Source organism: Musca domestica, unplaced genomic scaffold, assembly GCF_030504385.1.
Source record: "Musca domestica strain aabys unplaced genomic scaffold, Musca_domestica.polishedcontigs.V.1.1 8, whole genome shotgun sequence".
Taxonomy (NCBI): domain Eukaryota; kingdom Metazoa; phylum Arthropoda; class Insecta; order Diptera; family Muscidae; genus Musca; species Musca domestica.
Window position 1 is genome coordinate 331,135 of NW_026712409.1, and position 17,567 is coordinate 348,701.

At 39.7% G+C, this 17,567-nt stretch overlaps 2 protein-coding genes across 7 annotated transcripts in view; one reads left to right on the forward strand and one right to left on the reverse strand.

Annotated features, from left to right (window-relative positions):
* Positions 1–17,567, forward strand: part of LOC101889694 (uncharacterized) — a 48,025-nt gene that overhangs the window by 19,848 nt on the left and 10,610 nt on the right. The gene's annotated exons all lie outside the window — the stretch shown is intronic.
* LOC101890830 (mucin-2) overlaps positions 1–17,567 on the reverse strand; it is a 43,894-nt gene that overhangs the window by 7,837 nt on the left and 18,490 nt on the right. Inside the window, exons 3-12 of one of the 5 annotated variants that reach the window (XM_059130896.1) lie at positions 16,401–16,476; positions 15,598–16,208; positions 15,372–15,504; positions 15,041–15,201; positions 13,382–14,911; positions 9,416–9,669; positions 9,250–9,351; positions 8,994–9,143; positions 8,819–8,932; positions 8,662–8,756 (exon numbers count right to left, since the gene is read on the reverse strand). In XM_059130896.1, coding sequence (XP_058986879.1) covers positions 8,662–8,756; positions 8,819–8,932; positions 8,994–9,143; positions 9,250–9,351; positions 9,416–9,669; positions 13,382–14,911; positions 15,041–15,201; positions 15,372–15,504; positions 15,598–16,208; positions 16,401–16,434 — 3,184 coding nt within the window. In that variant the 5' untranslated portion in view covers positions 16,435–16,476. Of the gene's footprint in view, positions 1–8,661; positions 8,757–8,818; positions 8,933–8,993; positions 9,144–9,249; positions 9,352–9,415; positions 9,670–9,724; positions 10,440–11,471; positions 12,120–13,381; positions 14,912–15,040; positions 15,202–15,371; positions 15,548–15,597; positions 16,209–16,400; positions 16,477–17,567 lie in introns of those variants that run through there. The other 4 variants (XM_059130897.1, XM_059130898.1, XM_011293883.3 and 1 more) reach the window with 4 other exon arrangements.

Below are 17,567 nucleotides of genomic sequence, written 5' to 3' on the forward strand. Positions count from 1 at the left end.
AACGAATCACAAACAATAAAGACGTTGGGATTATATTGGATGCCGCAAGCAGATCAATTTTGTGTAAAAACGAACATTGATCATAATGAAATCATATCAAAACGAGTAGTTACGTCTGAACTAGCAAAATTATTTGATCCGCTTGGCCTACTTGCACCGATTGTGGTGAAGGCAAAAATATTTATTCAGCAGCTGTGGCAACATACATTAGATTGGGACGAAGCATTACCCGAAAAACTTTGTGCCACTTGGAAAACATTTCGAAGGGAATTGGAAGGTCTCAACAACTTTAAGATACCGCGACATGTATTCTGTGGAGAGATCCCGACGAAAACCCAGTTGCATGTGTTTGCCGATGCATCGGAAAGAGCTTTTGGCGCGGCTATTTATATTCGTTTTATTGGAAAAGATGGACGAGTCGTCGTACGTCTGATCTGTGCTAAATCCAGGGTAGCTCCTTTGAAAAAACAAACTCTACCACGATTAGAGCTATGTGCCGCAGTGGTAGCAGCTGAACTGGCTACCAGGGTGAAAAATGACCTAAGGCTTCAGAATAATCCGATGTTTTTATGGACTGATTCTGAAATAGTACTCGCCTGGATAAAATCAAGGTCCAACGTATATAAGACTTTTGTGGCTAATAGGGTATCCACCATACAAAACTTAACATTGCCAGAACAATGGAACCACGTTAAGTCAAAAGAAAATCCTGCCGACATTTTATCCCGAGGACTCTCGCCAGCTGATCTTTCTAAATGCCGATTATGGTTTCATGGTCCAGTTTTTCTTCATGGAAAGGAAGAACTATGGCCGACCAAATTCTCTCCGCAGGAGGATATAACAAATAGCATGGAGTTAAAGACTGCAGCTACGACGTCAATAGTAACTTCTGACATGCATCTAATACATATGATCGAGCACAAAAATTCATTCAGGAAGTTACAAAGAATTTTGGCATACGTGCTTAGATTCACCAGCAATGCACGTATGCAAAAGGCACACCGGCCTCAACATATAGCAGTGTCTTCCAAGGAATTAGACGATTCCCTTCGTCGAATAATTCAAGCCGTACAATCATCTGAATTTGCAGCTGATATCAACGCGTTGAAGGCTGAAAAGCAGATTAATAAGCATAGCTCGCTATGCAGTTTATCACCGTTTTTGGATGATGAAGGCATTCTTCGGGTTGGTGGAAGGTTGGAGCATGCTATGCTACAAATGGATGCGAAACACCAAATGATATTGCCTTATAATGATCCTTTGGTGAAATTGCTATTTAAGACAGTTCATGAAGAAAATAAACATTGTGGAGCTCAAGCCTTGTTAAACGCAATAAGACAGCGATTCTGGCCAATAAAAGGCAAGATAACAGCAAGGTCTACCGTTCAAAGATGCATAAAATGTAATAGAGCGCGACCACAACTGTATCAACAAATAATGGGAAATTTACCAGCAACAAGGGTAGTTCCTGCTCGACCATTTATCAACTCTGGGGTCGACTACTGTGGGCCATTTTGGATCCATTACAAAGTCAGGGGCAAGCGACCAACAAAGGCTTATGTCGCTGTATTCTGCTGCTTTGCAACAAAGGCTGTTCATTTGGAGCTCGTATCGGACCTATCAACCGAATCATTCATTGGCGCTCTTAAACGATTTATAGCTCGCAGAGGTCACTGCCAAAATATATATTGCGATAACGCTACAAACTTTGTTGGAGCTAAAAATAGTTTAGAGGAATTATCTGAAACCTTATATTCGGACAAGGCGCAAGAGCTACTTTTATCAGCTGCAAGTTCCAAGGGCATACAGTTCCATTTCATTCCACCAAGAGCTCCGCATTTCGGAGGCTTATGGGAAGCTGCAGTAAAGTCCGCAAAACGTCTCTTGGTCCGTAGTGTTTCAACGGAAACACTTACTCATGAAGAATTAGAGACAATAATAGTAGAAATCGAAGCTATTTTAAATTCGCGTCCGCTCACCGCCTTGATGCATTGACGCCGGGACATTTTCTAATCGGCGAAGCTCTAACTTCGCAGGTAGATAGTAGAGCAGAAACTTCGAAAACATCCAGGATAACACACTGGAAGTTAATTTCGCATATTAAGCACCAATTCTGGAAAAGGTGGTCGGAAGAGTACCTACAAGAACTCCAGCAACGTAACAAATGGAGGCAAAAGATGCCCAATCTTAGAAAAGGAGATATGGTCATTATAAAGGAAGACAATCTACCTCCAATGAAGTGGCCATTAGGGAGAGTTCTTAACGTATTTTTCGGTGATGACGGAGCTGTAAGAGTTGCTGAAATAAAAACCCCAACCGGGGTATTCAAGCGGGCCATCCATCGACTAGCACCACTGTTTCCAGAAGATCATGATAATGCTATAATTGACAAAGATACAACTCAAGAAAGCACAATTTCCCACAAGAAAAAATCGGTAACAGATGAACATGGAAGAGATGTCATTCCGGCAAAAAGAGTAAGAATTGCAAACAGTCCTATAATACTATCAGTATTATTAACATTGTTCCTAATACCTATGGTCCTGTGCAACAATTTGAAAGTTACACAATTTCACAATGATCCAGGATTGTATTTTGAAGGATTAGGAACAATGAAATTGAATACAGCAGAATGGAAGATGTTAGTATATTATGACTTAAAGCCCTTCGTTTCGGAAATAGAGTCATTGGCATCCGGCTTACAAACGTTGCAGCAAATGTGCCATGTAATGCATCAGCATGAGATGTGCAACATTTTTGTAAACAACCTGAAGCAGACGAAAAATGAATTACTACAAGACAAAGAATTATTCATCAACAAACGTGTAAAAAGATCTCCATTCAACATAATTGGGAATATTGCGCACTCACTTTTTGGCGTTCTCGATACGGACTATGCGGAAGAAATGTCAAAAACTATCAACCAGGCAAAAGGCGAACAGGACCACATAATCAGTCTATTGAAAAATCAGACTTCAATAATTGATTCAACTATCAATGTTATAAAAAGAGATGAGATTAACACTCATCAAAAAATACGGGAGATTTTGAAAATGATTGACAAACACAATAACGATATAGCTGAAGAATCCGCCCAATTCAACAATTCTCAACTGTTTGGACTTCTATCAACGCATTTGATGTTATCCGCAATAAAGCTACAGAGAACACAGGCCGAAATCATTAATGTACTTACGGATACTCATCATGGAAAAATAAGTCCCCTGTTATTGGCTCCTCAACAATTGAAAGAAGAAATTAGTGTCATTAAGGCTAATCTTCCAATTTCACATGCGTTGCCAACATCAGGTGACAATTTGATTCAACTTTATAAGCTTATGAGTGTCAAAGGGGCAGTTACAAAATATGAAATTATTTTTGAAGTGAAGATACCCTTAGTTAACCAACAGTTTTTTGAGTTGTTCAAAATAGTTGCAGTTCCAACAATACAAAATGACACCTTAATCGCCATTCAACCAGAAACGGAATACATATCTACCGATGCACATAGAGAAGAATATATTCTTGTCAAATCAGAGGATATTTCAAGCTGCCTCAAACCAAACGATGATGAATATATTTGCAGAAATCAGCAGTCAAAGCTCAAGAAAAATGCACTTGTTAACCCTTGCGAGATCAATATCTTCAATAACCAATCAACTAGCAATTGCCGTCTTCACAAAATTACTGGAACAGCAGTTTGGAGTCAATTACATCATCAAAATAAATGGATCTTTGCTACTACAGCCGATATTGAATCTTCAATGGTATGCGGATCTGAAACCAACCTCATCATCATTAAAAATTCCGGAATAATGGAAATTGGTCCTACCTGCGTAATAAAAAACAAATTTGTTACGATACATGGACATTTTGCAGCTTCCAGTAGTTTACATACATCCTATGTAAGATTGAAAGGCATTCAATATATAAGTCGACAAGAGGAAATTGAAAAGGTTTCAACAAATACCAATACCACCTCTTACAAGATTCATCAAGAAGAATTGGATAATATACAAAAACAGTTGCATGAATCAACTCTAAAACACCTACCACAATTAATTCACTCATCAAATCAACATCATCAAGCAGTTAGCTACGCATCTTTAGCTTGCTGCATTCTTATTTTACTTGGCCTGCTGAGTTGGAGGATCCACACAAAATTTAAGAAGCCATCTCAATTCATACCTACACCAGCTATAAGATCTCATCAATCAACAATCGATGTTACAATGGAGTCATTCCCACATGCATCCAACCCAGGCGCAATCATTGAACAATGTCAACGCGGCGGAGAATGTTAAAACATACATAAATATTTTTTTTTATTGTTCTATAAACATACTTTAGATTTAATTACCAAAACAAACAATAAATACAAAAATCAAACACACCTACATATTTATAAGTTTTAAAAACTGCTTATACAGCATTATTATATCACATATTTGGACTATTTATTGTTACAGTTAATTTTCTTTATTTTAGTTCATTGACCATTGGTTCATTCACTTTTGCAATGTTTTTAAGTTTCTTTAACACATTTATTTATTTTGCTTACATAGCATTTAATGTCTACTAGTAACCGACCTACATTACAATTAATTTATATCAGCATTTATCAATAGCATTTTTTAATTAATTATGTTAAGAAATTATGTATATAAAGACAGCCAGAAATAAAGAAAATTCAGTCGTCTTTTGTAGTGACTAAACTAAGAGTTTTAATTACTATCTAGGCGGCTTCCTTCAAGTTCATGTGCTTGGAAGGAAATTAATTTGGATACTAAGTGTCAGTTCAAATTTATGTGTTTGGATTGAATCGCACTAGATCCTACTATCACAACAACTAGGAAAGGAGTTTTTTTTTTTTTTTTTTGGTAAACGTTCCTATTATATATTTTTTTATTGAGAAGAAGGTGTTTTTTCGGAGGTTTCCATTTGTTTCTAGGTTCATATCTGGAAACTGCTGGTACTTCATAATTATATCTCCCCAAACATTGAATTAAAAAGGCTTTAATTGAACAACAAGTAATGGCGCAAATCATTTTTATTGAATCTGATTCGGTTATTTGAAATTCGATATATAGAAGATACGGTGGAATAAAAAAAAACATTAACATAACATTAATTCTCGATAATCGTCGTTTATTTCGTAGTTCCAAAATGGAATTATTGAACGCGGAAAAGAATCAAATTATTTTATATCTCGCTGAAAAAGAAACTATTTTCATATTTTGATTTTTGAGCACCTTTTGGCCTATGTTTCCCAATGTGCAACCCCTAAAAAAGTACGTTTTTCAAATGAGGAAGATTGCGCTTATAAATTGCATATTACTGCAACAAAAATAAGGCATTTAAAGCGGAAAATGGGTTTATTTTCGGAACTAGGTTTGCTATCACCATGTTCCAGATATGAGCCTAGATAAGAAACCAGTAGGTAAATGACAACAGCCGACTGTTATGAAGTGCGTATTACGCCTTGGGAGCGTTTCAAATTCGATATTTATCTGAATTGATCTGAAATATAATTTACCGAGATATTTGTACGCTGTATGTACACGTTCGATGTGCTAGATTTGGGCGATTAATCGCATTCTAAGCAATCACACTTCCAGCAATAGCACCTTGGCTAAAACGAATGCTATTGATTCGGGGGATTGTGGAGTGTGTAACGTTGAAGATTCGTGACGTCCTATATTCGTCAAGGAAATAAGGACACATGTGGTGGAAAATTTTGTATCAGAAAAAATACCTATTGTATTTAAAAAAAGAAAAGAGCAAAATCAGCTGATTTTTGGTGCTACATGGTAATGACAAATTCTGAAATATACGAATACGTCCAATATTGTGTAGCAATTGGACGTGTCGTATCATACATAGGTCGCATTGCAGTCGAGGAGTATACTAATGTGTACTCCTTCGATTGGAGTAATTTCGACGTACCGCAGAAATTGCGCATGAAAAAACAAGTGCCAACACCTATGTAGAACACACACCCTCTGTCAACAGAAAGTCGCTTCAAACGTCATTAATTTTGATCAAGGTGTCAATGCAGAAAAGAAAATAAAGCAATAAGTTAGTTGGCATTGGAATCACGAGTGCATGCATCCAGTGTTTGTGAAGTTGGCCAACAATGTGAAAAGTGTTCGTATGGATTATATACATATGAATGTGTGTGTGTGTGTGTGTAGAACTGTAAGAGTGGTGGATTTTTGTTTTTAATTATGGTTGATTCTTTGTGTGCTTAGCTTGAGTTTTACCGTCACCGTCTACTGGCTTTTCAATGTGTATCTGAATGTTACAATTGCCCGCTAGTCGCCCGCGTTGTGTTCAAAGTGATTGTGGTGGTTAGTCGTGATGTAAAATAGATTTGGGGATATTTAGAAAACGACATTTGTTTAGTTACCACATACAGATTTGGAACGGAATCAAGGGTGTAAGGAGAGACTGAATAGGTCAACAAAGAAACAAAATCAAACAAACAGCAAAGTGACTAAAATAGATTGCAATTACATTGCGTTGAGGCGAGGCTAGGCGAGGCGCGTTAGATGGCTCAGTGGGTGAAGAAAAGAAGGTGGTCAATAGCCGGATGACTTGCAACTTACAAATGACTGAGTGTGGTGGTCCTCCTGTCGATTGCTACACAACAGGATACTTGGATTGGAATTATAGTAACTGCCTTAAATGCACTTTGTCGGGTAAAGGTTTGCGAGAACCCTCGACCCGAATGGTAAAAATTGCCTATTAAAGGGGACAGATTTTCCGTTTGTCAACAATTGATAATAAAAACTTGGGACTACGAAAACAATACCTTATGAACGGCCATGTGACTTCGAAAATATGTACGTCGGTCGTAAAAAATTTTAAAACTTTCAACAAAATATATCGATGCTCCCAGTTGGATAATAAACGAATTTTATTATAGAACTCATCCATCGCTTTCAAGTAATTTTAAACTATCTACGCAATAGGAGTGAAATATTTTTTGTGAAGTCGCCTGATTTTCCAAATGGATTGAAGGAAACAGTTCTTTGTTCTTTTATACATGCATGTGTCTATTGACATAAATACACCAAAGAAAACCCTTACCACTAGTGGGATTCTCTAACTCATGTTTAGAGTTAACGACAAAAATAGTCAAATTAAAATGCTTATAATTTCTGCAACTATTCAACTTCCCCACTATGGTTAATTTTCTTGTGCTTCCGTATTACCCAAATACGCCAGGTCCATATCTTGATATTTAGCAAGTTGTTGTACCCACCGATTGTAACGTTTGTGTGCATGTCGCATACATACAGTATCATTCTGTGTTTATTTTCGGAGAGGCAACACCATTGTTTCGCACATCTAAACAACACGGTATCCATTCGAATGGAATAAAATGGAATTTTAAAAATTAATAATGAACAAAAGCTATTCAGTCAGTTATAGAGCACGAAATTATTTCCGGTGTCATCTCAACTTAATAAAAAAAATATGTGACTTGCATTATATTTTCCAATTACAAACATTTTCATTGTTTATTACCTGATTCTGTTTTCAACATAAAAAATTGTTCAATTATCAGTCTAGAACTTTCAAATTTCGTACGTCCGACGTATTTGGGTAACTTTCATGTAAATAAATGTGTTTTACTTATGTGGTGTAACACATTAACTAAGCGCGTCGAATTTTAGGTAGCGCCGTAAAACAATGCAAGAATATAAAAGTTTTAACTCCTACATCTATGGTATCGAAAAATATATTAAAAATAGTTAATTCTTGTAGTTCGGGAACAGAGCAATCGACAACGCGGCCTAGCAACTGATTTTGGAGCTTCTATCGCAAGGTCCAAAAACAACGATTGATTTTGAAGATCAATGTGAAAACATAAAAATGGCTGTTTTAGGACACAACATACCTTCGTTCAAAAACCCTGCAGACTTCTTTTATGTCTGCGCACAACAAAACCGAATGTTTAGCAAATCCGATCTCTCGATTTCCCTCCGTATACGCAAAGAATTAAACTACGATCAATATTTGGATGTCGTACATATTTTAACAGTGTAGTGAAGGATGAACTGCTATAGTTCCAGGACGCTTCCCCGTGGAACTCCATACTTCAAACACGTACGATTTTCCATTTGATCGCGTAAAGAGGACTTTGTGATTTAAAAAAGTTAAAACTTGAACATTTGCATTCCATTTAGTTCCCGCAGAAATAGTGGGTCGTGTGAAGTTGGGGGAAGAAAATGGTTCACTTGGTTCAGTTTCACAATGGGGAGGGCGAGTGCAGTAATTTAAAATGCGAAAAAATTGCATCATTTCGTGAGACAATGCCTATCCTAGAAAATCGAAGGTTAACGTTGGTATGGGCTGTGGCACTTCTATTGCACTCCTTGCTGTGTGTACATATGTGCATCAGTCACTGGCTCACCTACGCAGGTAGTTGCAACGTAATTCGTGTTCGAACATAGACACACTTACGCCATTTAATGAAACACAAACTTATTAGTCACTCACACTGACACACAAATAATACTATGGGAGGGTACAAAGGGGGATAAGGTATTTGGAAGGAATTCAAAAGCACAAATGGAGGGGAATGAAACAACACCGAGCCAAATCAAAACAGCATTTGGAATGAATTCGTGTAGAAGCTGTCTGTCGACTTACCAATACTGGTGTCGTAGGCATGCAGATATTCTGATGTCATAAACTGCGAAACCAGAGAACTCTTGCCAACAGCTGGGCCCCCCATCATGAGTACTCTGCAAGAAGAACAATCATAAGTGCAACATGTCTTTGGAGTGTCTCAATGTGAAGAGCTCACCTGTACGGGCCATTGCCCGGGTTGGAAGTGCTACTTTCTCGACTTGATGCCAAACTATGGGTTGCGGAGTTTCGCGTCGATTGAGTTACTGGCGGAGCGGTTAGATGTTCATTGCTGCAATGGCAAAAACTTATGAAGAAGCTACATCGAATCCTATTTGTTTGTTGAAACTCACCTCGAATTTGAACTGGCTACACTGTTGTTTGATCGACTGCGACGGCTTTTTAAGGAATCGCCGCGATTTATTACACCCTTGCCTGTTATCGAGAAATGCCTTAGTCTGTAGTATTCTTCTTCGACGCCTGTGTTCGGCATTGACGCCACCCTATTTGGGGATGAATAAGAGGCAGCAGATTAAATATGCTAGGTATGCATATACATATATATCGACGAGTCCATGCATATGTATGTGTGCACTTTTGAGTACCAACCTTGAACGTTGTTGCGGCAAACACAACTGATTTGGTCTGCCAGATGCCCGACTGCCAGGAGTTTTAACTGACTGCGATCGGCTGTGATGTGGCGAACCATACCTGGGTAAAGCAGTGGAAACGTTAAGCTCTTCTCAACGCAGCCTTGAACGATGTCCTCACTTACCTCATTTCGAAATCTCTCAACTCCTCCAGTGTTAGTGTATTGGTTACATCCAATAGCTGCCTGATGTTGTCATCACGCTTTTGTTGTGGGCTGTATTGCCCCAAAGCCGGCGCCTGACTTAACTGTTGCGAACTCCGCTTACGACCGTTCACGGGGTTGGCATTTTGCGATTCCTTGTCTTGTTCGACACTGATAAAATCATTTTCACTTTTTATCAACAGGGTTTCAATTGTACTGTCTAAGCTAAGCGATGGCTGTAAAGGAAAGGCAGAGAGACGATATTTTAAATATCAACAACATCTCGAGTTCGGTATGGTTTTTTCTTGTTTTGCTAGTTGAAGTTCTGTTCATACTTATGCTTTTTCACATGTGTGTGGAATTGGATAATACGCGACAAGAACTCTTACCAATCTTTCAAATCTTGATTTTTCAAAGCAAAAAATTGATTTTGAACTGAATTTTCAATTTATTTTTCTTTTTTGCCCTAAAGTTGTGGACACACAAGCAGCCGTTGCATGGTATATTGGGCCAAATTGTAAGGGATAACGGAAATTGTCGAATTCTAATGCGTATCCGAGGCGAGGTCATGGTGCAATAATTTCAAGGGAGCAGCGAACCTCAGCTGATTTGACTCTTCGGTGATACTGGTGTCAAATTTGAATGACGTTTTGTGATTTCATTCCATTTTTTTTGTTATACACAAAGTATACATTTTAGGATATAATTTATGAAAAGAGCAATGCAATGAGGAGATTTTATTCCTAATAACAACGACATACTAAGAGAACATCGATTACTACCCAATGCAATTGTCCCACACTTACTGATACCACCCCCAAGACAAACATTTACATTTAATGATGAGTGTCATAACATGCGAAACAAATCAGCAATTTTATTTAAATTTTGCGTATCTCAGTATTTCTATCAACATTAGCTCTAATATAAGGTGTGTATGGTTGCCCTAAAATTTGTAAAAATTGTTGCAAAATTTTACAGGAAGTCGTCTTTGAACACAAAAGATCTGCAAAAAAGAGCGATTTAAGAGAACAATTTAGACAGTTCTTTCACTGAGAGTTTGCAAATTGTTGCTAGAAAAATTTCTTCTTGCAATCACTTGCAACTCTTCTTCTCCTCCTTCCGGTGAAGTATATTTGGGAAAGAAATTTCAAAATATATATATAAATTTGTTTTTTTGAAAACGCAAGCACAATTGTTTTGTTTTTCGATTCATTTCTATTTTTTATTTTCTTTCATTTGCCGACAAATCGCTTTGGTTTGATAAACCAGTTGATTGCTAAACCAGTTTTTGCACGGGTTCCGTCTTCAGACACAATTTAAAAAATAAGAATTTTTAGAGTTTGCAAAGTAATATGTGTCATAGTGTGTATATGTTTGTGTTGTACTTTACGTCATGACACAATGTTAACATTTCTTTTAAATTTGTGATACATTTCTACTTCTGGTTTTGTCACATTTATTTTAAATCTGAATGACCTCGCCCTTGTATTCCGATTTAAAAAACAACAATCGTTCATTTGCGTGCATACACATACATTCATGCCAGTGGCGCTATCGGGCGGCACATGTTTTACATACGCAATGTCACATTTTCCATATGTTGTAGTTAAACATATCGTGTGAAACATAAACGCCTTTTCGATTGTAAACAAAACAATGGTAGAATTAAAAAGGTAAAGTCATTTCATGTAAGCATGCCCATCTCTGCATTTGTGGCTGCATCCAATATGATGATGAGGATCAATAGGAAACGTCTCAGACTATGAGGAAATAAATAGGGATAATAAAAGTGACAGCACATATGTCCATTCTGAGTTATTCCTACCACCCAGTTTTGCCTACTTGAGAGCCTTCGATAGCATAAAAGCGGAATAGTCTGAAGGAATCTTGTTGAAAACTATTAACTCCACACTCTTTATTTTGTTGACAAAGCAAATATCTCAATTTTTGTTTGTTTTTTTTTTTCAAAAACCACAGACATATAAAAGAAGAAGAAAAAGGAGGGTAGCCCCTTACGATCGTTGCACCTACTCACCTTTTTCCTGAATGAAAGTTTCTTACAAATACGTTTATAAAACGTCGTCATTGTGGGTTCTTGGCCTCTGATTTGATTTAGGGATAGATATATACCATTCATTTAGAGTGGAAATCTTTCTTAATTGGATTTATAACTTTCAATTTATCTAGCGATTTGAATTTTGTGTACTGTGTACCTATGTATACGCGAATGTTTTTATTTTAATTTGTTTTTTTTTTTTTTTTTTTTGCTATCAGCACTTGAAAATAACGGATGAGATCAAACACAAATTGGCCATAGATTTATTTTCTTTTTTAAGTTATTCTGTTTTTCCTTTACAATATTTTCACTTGGGGTTCTTGGCGATGTTTCTGTCAAAAATGTGTGAACAATCTTCGCCGAATTTAAGTGTGTGTTTCTTGGACCGCGTATCGTAAACAAATAATAAGAGATCGTACGACGGCTCCCAATTTTATATAGACTAGATTAGGTGTGTGTGCGAAACGATTTGTATACGTTTTCTCTTAGCGTGAACAGAGACAGAGAGAGAGAAGGTCGGCGGTTGGAGGGACATAGAATGCGATTTTTCGTGGAAAACGAAATGAGTTGAAATAATTTTATAAACATAATCCGTAAATGTTGTCCACTACACCATTTACAAGTGCAAAATTGTTGCGCATCTGAGTGCGAAGGCTTAGAATCCTACAATTCTTTTTCTGGAATATCCAAAATTGAAGATTTTATACCATCCGTCATATAGAATGAGTAATTATCTCAAGACAATCGTTAGGGATTAAAAGCCCTAGACAATAAGATACTAAAACTGAAAATCGGTAAAAATGCAGGACGTTGCTCTCCTATTATCAAATCCTATGGTAGCGAAAAGTGTGCTATTGTCAGTTGATGTTTCGAGTTCTAATTTATGTCGGGTGATAATCAACACAAAAACTACTCAACTCCATTTCAATCCTTTAAATATGTTTATAGAACTAGCATGGAAAGATTTCCCTTTGAAATGAACGATGAATAAGAATGTGCGTAAGCAGAATCTAGAAAGCTCGATCACACAGTGCCACGTAGGGCGATGAGAGTACACGATATAGTTCAAACTTGACAAATCGCAATATTTATATAAGGTGCGACCTAACAAAGAGTTAACGTTTTGAATAATAACGTCGTAAAATGTCCGATTTTCATCAAACTTGGCACATCCTAATATTTTTGCCATATTGAGCGAATTGACATTGGTCATGATCGTAAGTTGATTGTAATCGGAATAATAACAACTGCCTTACAGTGGAAAATCAATGAGTGATTTTTCATATCCCAATTTTTTTTTGTCAGTACTGAAGATATTGTGAATATATCAAACTAGAGACATATACCACTGGTCAAATGCTTAAGGATAATGATCTGGCGGAACATCGGCTGAAATTGTCTACCTCGAAATATATTGTAGATTTCTGATGCCTGTACGTCAGGTACATTCTTTGCACGTCCCGCAATGGTGTTCATCACGATAATATTTAAGGTACGAGGTAAGCGTGTCATTAGCATTTACTATACATTCTCGAGAAGGAACTGACCAGATTTCCTCAAACAGACGATGAACCTACAGAGTGGACGTGTCTACATGCCTACAAACAACGCACAGTTCAGTTCGGCTGAAACGTTCACTGTTTTGTTGTTTCATTTCCCATTAATGTCAGCGTTTTGTTTATTGTTTGTTTCCCTTTTGTTGTCTTTAACGTGGGCGCGGCGAGTCGCCGCTTCCTATTAACACACCGGAGTGTGTGTGGATATGTATAGGTTATGTCAGCATGGGGCCGAATTTAATGAAAAGTGTACAATTTTACTTGGAACCAATTCGATTGTAGGCGTGTAGGCAATTTCGAATTTTGGAAACCGGGGTTCTCCCTGGTACTTACTTGCTGGACCACAATGGTGGCCCGCGGTGGCTGCGGGCATACCGCGGTTGTTTCCAATGGGTTGGCTGTTACGTTTATGGGCCCGCCGGCAGTGTTTGCGGGTGCCATATGGGGACCTGTCAATGCCACTGCATTGTATTGGCACTCGTCCAAAAAGTCGTGTGTTGGTGCATTGCCGCCGGCAACACTTTCGATTTCCTCAATGGCTGGGATGACGACACTCGGTTTATTTTTAAACGATATCTTACGCGAGTGCATTGCGGATAATTTCTCCGCGAAGAAGTCCACGCGAACATTTGGTAAGGGTGGGGTGTTGCTGCGCGACTGACTTGGACTGCTGGCAGCTGGCGATAGGCATTCAGTGTTGTTGTGGAGGTGGTTTGGTGCGCCCTTGGAGTTCGAGGTGCTGTGTGGGGCGCCTGGGCTGGGCGGTTTAGTGGCGAGGTTCGAAATCGAGCCATGCTTAGGGGCCATTTGTTCGAATTTCGAGGCGATATCCTCGAATTTTTTCAATTCCATGTGTGAGTTGGGCGAGTGACTGGCAGGGGTGGGGGAGCTGTTGTTGGTTTTGGGACAGAATGCGTCCGATTTGGGTATATATTTTTGTGCGAGGGAGTCAGAACGCAGACGTTTGGAGTTCTTGCGGGATAACTGCTTCTGCTCCGTTTGAGACAAGAGCGTGTACTGTTGATAGAAATCTGCAGGGTTGGTGGGGGCATCACAGCGCTTGGCTCTCTCATAGACAGAGCAACTCTCTGCTTCGTCGGTGTCGCTGGTTGTGGTCGATGAACTGGAGTTTTCATTGACGGCGAAGCATTCGCGCTGTATACGCTCATAGTCAAGGGCTTCTCTGTCGAAGGGGAAGAGAATGTTGTCCTTGTATCGCTCACTGCCCCCGGAGGACGAACTGGAGGAGTACTTGCGTTGCGACTGCGTGGTCGGAGAGAGTTGCTTGCGTATCGGCGTGGTTGAGTTTTCAAAAAGGTTGCTGTCTTTTGTTGGGGGTGGGCCAGAATTCCCCTTCGACGTAGCAGACGATGGCGAACGTCGTCGCTCCCGCTTCGGACTTGTTCTGTGCGAGCCTATTGGTGTTCCGGTCGAATATCGATTCCGTTCCGTGGCATTGGCCTCGTTCCCCAACTTCTTGGACGTTTCGCCGAAGTGTGGATGCTCTACGTGGAAGCGGCCGGCGTACTTATGCATTTCGAATGAGTCGGCATCGGGGCATGTCCCGGCTCCCAGCTTGTTATGCCTTTGCTGATACTTCCGTTGCTGCGGGTAGCTCTTCTCGTCCTTAAATGTGAAACAAGTGCGTGACTTGTCACTGCATCGAGCGGATTTAGGCGATTCGGGCTGGTCGAATGTGAAGTGTTTGCCTCCACTTGATGGTGGTGGCGCCGTGCTGGGCAACCGAGGCTTATCCGTCTTTGTGGTACTTGATGTCGATGGAGGGTATTTTCGGCATGACGACAGTAGAGGTGTGGTTGATGTGGCTTCGCCGGTCAGTATTGAAAGGCACGATTCTTGGCTCTGATTGCAAAGAGGCGAAAACAATAGCAATAACAACAACAAAGAATGTCCGTAAATTAGGATTGAAAATTAAACATTTGTTAATGGACCGTCAGAGACGGAGGAAGTGTTTAGCTCCTTTATACCTACCTCCTCTGTACTGTCTTGGAGATTTACATCAGGCCTCGAGTATGACGAGCAGCTAGTCAATTCAAATTCCGTAATTTCTTGCTCGGAGTCAACTTGGATGGCGGTAAGTAGAGGCTCTTCCAGGGAACTGAATATTGGTTCACTTTGTCCAGAATTGTCACCTAGAAAATTAATGATTTGAGTCAGTCGACACGAATTGCCTGGAAAAGGAAGTTTGGGAAAAGGGGTCGTGGTCGCATGCAGAACACGACAAGTGATCTTTGGATTGAGGCAGGCTTTGACAAGGCTCACTCACATCTACATTTACAATATGGACACAACCGAGCATTACCTAAATCTAAAGAGTCGCAGGTTTCAGAGGTATCGGTCTGGGTAACGTTGGTGACCATTGTAGAAGCTGAATCCGTTGATGTGTTGATAATGGTGTCGGTCGTCGAGGCAGTGGAAGAGCCCATAACTACAACCTGGTGCGTTCCGTGTCGTTCGCAATGGAATGGAATAGTCAGACTTAATACAAAGAGGGTGAATGGATATAACGAATTGGAAGTGGTACTTACCTTGGGCACAGCTTTACTGTTGGACGTGGACTTGTTGTTAGGAGGCATGTCCATCGAGGCGTGATATAGGATGCCCGCGTTGCAGGCCACGGAATTGTTGGTCACCTCGATGCTCTTGGTCGCGGAAGATTTCGCATTGGCTTTCGCTTTGGAGCTGCGGCCGCTTTTGAAGTAGAAACGGCGCAAAGCCGTAGCAGACGAGGAGGTGGAGTTGTTAATACCATCGTTGTCCGAGCTGCTGGACCCACCCGAATTCAACTCAGCGGTACCATTTGATCTTCCTGCTGCCAGACAAACTTGCGCTGGCTCCGAATGTAGACCAGTCATTGGTTGCTGCAGCCGCTGCTGGTTGGAAAAGGTCGATTCTGCTGAGCTAATGGCCGCCGAATGCGGTCGACAGTTTGTGGAGCTCCTGGGCACCGAGCCTTGGCCGCTAGGAGTCTGGCTCCTCAAGGCCAGGGCCATAACTGCAGCCGACCGTGTGCTGCTATACGAAGTTGGGATGCTAGTTTTCGGTATGCTTTTGTTTTTGCTAACTACTGTTTTCGTTGGGGTGACATTTCTAAGAGACTGGAAGTGGGTAGGGGAGGTGTTATCGGGAAGGCCATCATCTGGAATGATTTTCAAGTTGGTACGACATGCATCAATATTCGTTTATATCTACACGATCCATGTGAATGACACTTGGCTATATATTCTACTCTGGACTACATACTACTCGGTGCATGGGCCATATGTACACATGTAGCCACATCTAGGTAACTCAGTGTGTATGTGCGGGAATCAAGCCCATCATTACTTACCTATTCCACTGTGGGTCGCTGTTATCGGCAACATTGGATTCGCTTCGCTCGAGGAACGGGGGGAACCTTTGTCGCTCTAAAAAGATAAGAGATAGGTTGATAACGAGCCCTGTTTTTTAGGAACGAACATCATTGCATGTAGTCAACTACAGTCGGTGTCAAAAGAGCGCCAAAGCCGCTGCGCTTCATAGGCTCTCTACAAGTCGTAGTACCATCATAATATTTTAAAAAAGCCATGCCACAATAAGCCGAGTCGGTCCACATTTTGATATAGCCGACATATAACTGTATGGCAGAATTAAGGCGCTGTGGCTGTTTTTGTCATATTTTTGAACAGAATTTACTGTAAATTGACAGTTTGTCTTCCATAAAGATCCAAGTTTAGGTATAGCCCCCATATTCAATATTTTGATGATTTCAGCTACACTCTTCACCGGAATTACTTCAATTTTGGAATTTTCAGTTCGCAGGGCTACTACTTCCTACGGCAGAAAATTTCCTACGCTAAATTGCATATGTGTCTTAATATAGATGGCAGACAACTGGCTGTAGAGGTTCACGTTTTTGTATAGCCACATTCAACTGCAACACCTGATATTCGGAATTTTTAAAATTGCAGCTACATTTTTCAACGGAATTTGCTAATTTCTTTCAACTGTATTTAACAATATTTGTACCTCCGGCTAACTAGCTAACTATAAAGCTGCTGTTCGAGACGATGACGTTGCCTTCAACTTGCAAACTTTGGCTGTTCGTATTCTCGAGAAACGTCACCTTTCGATTTCGAGCAATAAACAGTTATGGATATCCAAAAACTTGTAACAATTGTTGCAAATTGTTTCCGGAAATCGTCTGTTAGCAAAAAGAGAGCGCTTCTTTTACGGGAGCAAAGTTGCAAAATGGGTAACTCTTCTTTTTTTTTCGTTCATTTTCTTTTTATGACACACAAATTGTTATGTTCTGACAAATCAGGTGATTTTAGAAGGATGCTGTCTGGAAAACTACCAGAGGACACTTGCAGGAAAAGTAACCAGACAGATCTTATGTCGGAAAAAAGAAAAACAATGTTTTGTCTTATCACAAACCTACGGAAAGGTGCATCGACACCACATCATTCTATCTTCATGAAATAATCAGGGCCAAATATCGAAGAAAAATAGGAGAAGC